This window comes from Fukomys damarensis, unplaced genomic scaffold (assembly GCF_012274545.1).
Source record: "Fukomys damarensis isolate Sample0158 unplaced genomic scaffold, DMR_v1.0_HiC HiC_scaffold_21, whole genome shotgun sequence".
Classification (NCBI taxonomy): domain Eukaryota; kingdom Metazoa; phylum Chordata; class Mammalia; order Rodentia; family Bathyergidae; genus Fukomys; species Fukomys damarensis.
In genome coordinates, this window is record NW_022900933.1 from 11,928,315 (window position 1) to 11,935,365 (window position 7,051).

General features: G+C 50.8%; 1 protein-coding gene across 1 annotated transcript; it reads right to left on the reverse strand.

The window, feature by feature from the left end:
• Positions 1 to 2,492: 2,492 nt before the first annotated feature.
• Positions 2,493 to 7,033, reverse strand: Zfp36l1 (ZFP36 ring finger protein like 1). The gene is made up of 2 exons (XM_010645348.2): positions 6,826 to 7,033; positions 2,493 to 4,346 (listed from the first exon to the last, which is right to left on the reverse strand). Exons 1-2 carry the CDS (start codon positions 6,880 to 6,882, stop codon positions 3,387 to 3,389), a joined length of 1,017 nt encoding a protein of 338 aa, XP_010643650.1. The 5' UTR covers positions 6,883 to 7,033; the 3' UTR covers positions 2,493 to 3,386.
• Between the last annotated feature and the right edge of the window lie 18 nt (positions 7,034 to 7,051).

Consider the following 7,051-nt stretch of genomic DNA (forward strand, 5'->3'; position numbering starts at 1 on the left):
CCAGCTCTAGGCACACACCTCTTACAGCTCCCTGCCAGCCTACAGCAGGGCTGCTGAGGCCCTTCGTCTTCAATTCTAAGAAAATAATGGGCCTGAAAGGATCTGCTATTTTGTTTCCTAAGTAGCTTCCGTGTTAAGATCTAGACTCAGGCCTGTTTGGCCTAAATCTGAGCTTGTATGTTCCCTATGGGGACACTTAGGTGGGATAAGAGCTTAAGGCCTAGGGACAGCTAGCTTCCCCAGGTGACAGGGAGCCTCCCCTTGCCCTTACAGCCAACCTCACCCTCCAAGCCTTCCGGAGTCAATGTCTCTTATCTTTGTTATCTAACTCCAGGGAGGAAATTCAGGATTGGCTGGAAGGTAGGCTTAGACCCCTCTGAACTCAATCACTGTCACCACGCGAGGGAGAAATAGATGAGCACTACATGCTCCCATATACCTGCAGGGAATGAGCTCAAGGTGAACTGATGTCTGCTTTTGCTTTTAATCAGAAGGGAAGGTCACATACCACCACCACTACCCATCCAGTACAAGTGTAGATAGACTCTGCTTCTGGGAAGGCCTGCTTCCCCCGCTCCTGCACCACTAGCCCCTACACTGGAACAGAAAATAGGCCCCCCCTGTAGTACCTGCTGGGCAGGAAAGAATCCAGAAGGTACAGGTAGGACAGCCCCGGCCTGGACAGTATCTGCTATAGACCTGACCGCCTTTGTGAAAGGCCTGGCAGAATCAAGGCAGGAAATCAGCTCAACTTTCACCCTCCACCACTTTCACCAAGGAAAAACCCAACCGTTGTCTTGCAGGTGAAACTCTACTTAGTGGTCAGCTGGCCCTAGCTGGGGTGCCAAGGTGGTCCCAACCATCGACTTTGCATGGTATCAGAGGTGTAACTAGGCCCAAGTGACTTGTTAGTCAGTGTTAATACCCATCTCCCCTCAATGGCCCTCCAAACACAGAAGCAAGCTGAACCCAGGCATGTGATTAAAGCCCACACCACCCTCTCCAGACAGACAAGGTTTCCTCATCTACTAAAGCAGGTGTTGAGACTTGGACCTGATAGAAATAGGAGCCTAAGCATCTAAGAATTCACTCTAAGGGCCAGGGATTTGGCTCAGTGGTGCCACCCCCTGCCTCACAAGCGCAAGGTCCAGAGTTCGATCCCCAGTACAAAAAAAAAATCACTCCAAACCAAGCCTGCGGGTGTGCCATGTTATTTCGGCACCCCAAACGTCACCCAAAGGGATGAATACCACAGGCTGGGAAGGGGATGGCCCTAACCTCTGAGGCTACCTAGCTGGGAAAGGCCAGCCTCTGCTACCCTTTCAATAATTACCACACTGGGCGGTCTTCTCCAAAGTGATCCAGCAGGAAGGACAGGCTCCTAAGCAAAGCAGCTCCTTGGTAAGCAGCCAAGGTCCAGCATCAAGGAAGGGAGCTATACATTTAGCTATAGTGGCTGAGAAGACCAACTAGCCCCTCCCACCAGTACAGGGTTTTCCAGGGTAAAATCTACAGGTAGTCAGTCCATGAACCAAATAAAACCCACCACCACCAGTGTTTCTTGAAAAACGGGGTTTATTGATTTTTAAACTGCAAATAGTCGTTACAAAAAGTTTTCTTCTTTTAAATAAATTCACACAAAGAAAGAAATAGAAAGCGACGGTAGTGACCAGCAAGAGGAATAATAATTACATTCATCTTAATGTGTCTGCGTGCCAGTTGTTTATACTAACATTGGAAAATTCCAAACCTGGAATCCAGAACCTCAAATCTGGGAGTGGAATGTCTTCAGATGGGCACGTGGAAGTCAAAGGGTTTCTCTCTGTTTTTTTGTTTTTTTTTTTCCCTTTTAGAAGCTATACATAAAAAGTTGTTTTCCTTCTGTACTGTCACAGGACTTCTACATACATTCTCAGTCCTAGCTGTGAAAAGCCTAAGAGAAAGAAACTCAATTTGCAGTCCAACACAAAGGGGGGAATTTCTAAAATAAATAATCCAACAGTTTTTTGCATTTTTTTAAATTAATTTTTCATTTTTTTAAAATAAAATAACCAAAAAAAGTGTAAAGTTACAAAAAATGTTGTTGAAGAATAATATATTAAAACTGTGGGAAAAAAAAGGAAAAGACACGTCACAAAATTTTAAGATTAATATGAAGATCATAATTTAACATAAAAGAATATATTCTATGGATTTGTCATCCCGATAAATATGAACAAAATTAACAAAAAAGCATAGTTTGGCAATAAATACGTTTTGATAAGTTAAATAAGCTTTTTTATATTGATGTGCAGTGACAAGCAAAATTTTTGCTCTCCAATTTCTGAAAGTTATATGAAGTTTAAAACCCAAGGAAAAAAGCATGGCGTGAGTGCTCTAAGGGTAGGACCTACGGTATTCTAGAGCAAAACCATTAAAGCTACTTCTACAGGAAATCGTTTTACACAGATATTGTATGTGGAATGAATACCATTAACTGCTCACCCCTTACATTTTTTTTTTTTTTAGCTTTTCTCTTTTTTGTCATTTTTAAAAGATGTCACATATGAACTGGGGAACTTTAGCACCAAAATCAAGTCTCTCGTAGTCCATCTAGCCTCCCCTTCCTCCCCACTTAAAAAAAAAAAAAAAAAAGAAAAAGAAAAAGAAAAAAAAAATCACAAAGTCCCACTTATATCAAAATCTTTGTCCACTTTTCCAGCCTTCCTTCCTGCAGACCTACAAACCCAGGCAAGATTAGTCAACGGGGGTTCAGGTTGGGAAGAAAAAGGTTTTGAATGTCAAGACAGCTTTCCCCAAAAACCCAACTCTCCAAATGGGGCGGGGGCGGGGGGACGACTCTCTACTGGGAAGACAGGAAAGTGTGCGGGAGAAATAAGGGAAGGTGCAGTCATGTCGCCAGTGGAGGGAGCTGCTGGTTTGGGTGCCCCCCCCCACCGTGGGCGGAGGCCCCAGGAGGCCCACGGGTGCCCCCTGGCGCTGAAGAGGTAATGTAGTCACAGTGACAAAATTAGATTACAAGGCACTAAGTTGCTTCTGTAAACTGTTACTGCTTTTTCTTTTGTGATTTGGCACTTAAGGCGTAAGCCAGAAAAAAGGCATCTACTGACAAATATGGGACTTGTCTGTTAATCGTGGTAAGTGGGCTATAAAATAGAGGGAGGGGGTTTCAAGCCAGAAGAAGCTACTGACAAATTGACTTGTCCTTGTGTTAGGGGATATGGGGGGAAAATAGGGAGGGGACATTCCAAGGTTCAGGGGAAGGCATTCGAGCTTAACCTTGTTAGTGTAGGGGTCAAGGGGAATGGGGTGGGTAGGGAGGTTAAGGATACAGGTGTGGGGTGGTGAGGGAGTGAAGGAAGCAGGGGGTCCCTCCCTACGCTGGCTTAGTCATCTGAGATGGAAAGTCTGCTGAAAATGGGCAGGCGTCTTGAGTTGTCCAAGGTAGGGGAGTCTGAGCCACTGTGGCTGCTGCTGGAGCTGCTCAGGTAGCCCTCCTGGTCCGAGAGAGAATCCTGAGGGCTGGGGGGAGAGTCAAACATGTGAGGGGACTCGGACATGGGCCGGAAAAGGAAGGTGGTTGGGGAGCCACCCCCGGGCAGCCCCATGCTAGGAGCAAAGAGGGTCGCCAGCTCCTGGCTGGAGAAGGCAAAGGGGTTATTGGAGCCATCTGGCAGGGTAGGTGAGCCCAGGAGGTCATCGGCGCTCAGGATGGGGGGTGGGGTGATGGACGTGGGGCTGTCCAGCAGCCCTGTGGCAGCGGCGGTGGCAGCGGCGCTGGGAAACCCAGCAAAGCTAAAGCTATGCTGGAGACGGGGACGGTCGGCAGAGAGGTCCCGGGCCCCGGCCAGGGCGCGGCGCTCCTCGGCGTTGTGGATGAAGTGGCAGCGGGGCCCGTAGGGGCAAAAGCCAATGGTGTGGAAGGTGCGGCACAGCTCCGTCTTGTACTTGGGGTGGCGGGTCAGGCTGCGGAGCTCGTGGATGCCGTGTGCGAACTGGCACTTGTCCCCGTACTTACAGGCACCATTTTCCTCGAAGGGGCGGCACAGCTCCGTCTTGTAGCGGCTGGAGTTGACTTGGCCACTCCCAGGTTGTTTCTGGGTGGGCAGCAGCCGCTCGCCCCCTTCAGAGAAAGAGCGGTCTCGGAAGCGGCTGTCCCGAGAGCTCAGAGCCGGGGCCGGCTCCCCCTTGAGGCTGCTGAGGAGCTGGTTCTGGTGGAACTTGGAACTGGGCAGGGTGACCGAGTGCCTGCGAGGGAAGCCCCCTCCGGCAGGAGTACCCACTGCCTTCCTGTCCAGCAGGCAGCCCCCGGTGTTGGGAGTACTGTAATTGAGCATCTTGTTACCCTGGAGGGAAGACAGAGAAGAGAAAGCAAGGTTACCGACAGATGACACCCACCAGGACAGAGAAGGGTGCCTGGGAATGACAGAGCCCTCCGCAGTGAGAAATGCCCAGACTCTTTAAGGAACCGCCTCCACCTCTGTTCCAGCCCCCTTTCTCTCTCTCTCTCTCTCTCTCTCTTTCTCTCTCTCTCTCTCTCTCTCTGACCCCCCCCCCCCTCTGTCCCCCCCCCCTTTCTCTCTCTCTCTCTCTCTCTCTCTCTCTCTCTCTCTCTGCCACACACCAGCCACCTGGGGTTTATTTTGGCCCCATGCACAAGAAACCACTAAATCCTGGCCAGGGCGACAAATTATATATTCATCCTGCTCTGCACTGACCCCTGAAATGCACCTCAGTATCCTCTGTCTCCCAAGCTACCATTTTTATCCATAAAATGTAACTTCTTTACCTGCCAAATAGATTCAATTCAAAATACCTCACACAAGGCAGACTCTCTGGATTTCCTTCCCCGTCACAAAAATGGGTAAACCCCAGAGAGAAGACAAAACAACTGCCAAGCCCCCTCTTGGTCTCTGATCAATTGGTAACCCCCTCCCCCACGACCTGGCCCAAGATTCTCAACTTCCTCCTCCAGAAGAGTTCCGTTCCTTCAGCAACAGGCTGCCTGTTTTTTTCTTGCTGGGAGGAGGGCCTGGTCTGGAGTTGGGGACTCCTACGTGGTTCCTAAAACACTCTTGACCCATGCTCCTCCGAGGGGTGCCCCGGGCAGCCTTTCCCATTTCCCACCCCATTCACTGGGAAGATGCTTTTGGACTCATCTCCTGGCTGCAAGAGCGACTTGGATAAGATCACCAGTGTTTAATCTCGAACGCAAAGCTGCAGATGGGAAGGAAAGGAAAGTGACGACCTACACCGTCCCCCCACTTAGCAGTCAACAGTAGACTGGGGTGGGGGGTGCAGCGTCATCAGAGGCAGGGTTCTGTTCCAAAGGGACCGAGTCACCTGCCCAAAGTGTACCTAGGATTCGGAATGGGCACGAGTAAGGGACCTAGAAGTTGGCTCTTGGCCCAAGTGGGTGTCATTGTAAAAATTCTAAAGTTGGTCCCTTAGGATCTGCAGCAGGGGATCGAGAATCTGTAACCACAACCACCCCACTGAGGAGATTACAGGAACCCAGTGGAGAGCCGGTTCCCAACAATGAGGTTCATTTTAAAAAGTCCTGCGGGGGAGGGAGGGTAGAAAGAAATAGATCAAAGAGCGGGAGAGCAGGACAGAGGAGGAAAAGGAGAGGGAGCTGCTCGGCTGCGCGGGCTAGTAGAGCTAGAGAAAGTTTAAAGGAGGGAAGGAGGCTGAAAAAGTCAAACTTTTTGATGTTGCTCTTCAGCTTCTGCGCGTCCCTGCACCCCAACCCTGCAGCCCTGGGGCCTTGGCAAGCTGTTCCGACATGGGAAGCAAGCTGGGAAGAGAGCAACATGACCCGACGTGTTTAAGAGAAGAAAAAACACTTCAGCAATTAAAAGTAGCCTAGCAGCTTCAGCCTTTCAAAGCGGGGGGGGGGGGCAGGAAAGGGAAAACATTTAACATCCATAGGCTTTTGTTATGTACATTTCAAACGCTCCCCTAGAACCTTCCGGGTTTAAAAATGCACTCCTAGAACATTCTGGGTTTAAACTTGTTTTTTCGACACTGGCTGGCGAGCTATCCGGCCTACAGAGGCCTCCATTAAACACTTACAGGCGGGGATTCTGGAGTTCCGAACACATTTGACCCCTGTCCCCCAAGCGATGAGCCACCGCGCCTTCCAACACAGGTAAGTTGGTCAGCCCACTTCGACCTATAAAGTTCACGGCGCTGCCGGTCACCCTGGAGGAAGGCAACCGGGACGAGGCGGACACCAACCAGCCCCACTGCAAGCTCTCACCGCGACTTCTTTCTGAATCACAACCCTCGAACTTTTTCCTCCTCGCAAATCGCCGGCTCCCCCAAAACAGGAAGAAATCCGCCTGCGTGACACGGTCCCGGGACTGGTTTCCTTGAGAGACTCCCCCCAAACACCAGCCCCTCAGGCCCATAATGGTGCTGGGCAGACTCGAACCCAGGCGCACACACTGCCAGGACGCACACGGGAGGACCGAGGAGACCAGCGAACCCTAGCTCAAGCAGCATATGAAGTACGAAAAAGTCCCCCCAAACTCGCCCCACACTCCTAACCACTCTACCGGGCAGCCCCGCCTGGCAGACCTCGCCCCCCAAAACTCTGCTCCCCAGATTCACACGAAAATCCGTCAGGAGCTGTGGAAACTCCAAGGGTGCGGAGGACAGGACCAAATTCCTTCAAACTGGGCGGAAAGTGGGGGAGAAAACAATCATCTACCTTCACTCTCCGCTTATCTTCTGCTTTCCAAGACCCAAACTTTTAGATGGTTCTTTTTCTAAGCAAAAGAAAAGGACTTTTAGAAAATCAAACACTCCGCCTCACTTTACCTTGCATAAAACTTCGCTCAAGTCGAAGATGGTGGCAGACACGAGGGTGGTGGTCATCGTGGGCGCTCGCACGGGGCAGGGGCGAGGACGTGGTGCGTCGCGAAGGTCCTGGTGCGGGGAAGGCGCGGCCTCCGGCTCTCCGCTCTGGAGTCCCACACGCCTGCTTCTGGCGCCCCTCGCCTTTCTGACTCTCCCGGGCTGCGGCGCGCAAAGCCTAATTTATAGT

Bases quoted from the DNA above. Each gene is read 5' to 3' on its own strand.
- Zfp36l1 (XM_010645348.2), bottom strand. From the start codon at position 6,882: ATGACCACCACCCTCGTGTCTGCCACCATCTTCGACTTGAGCGAAGTT. The intron at 4,347-6,825 runs GTAAAGTGAGGC...TCTTCCCTCCAG, and splicing joins TGAGCGAAGTTTTATGCAAG to GGTAACAAGATGCTCAATTA.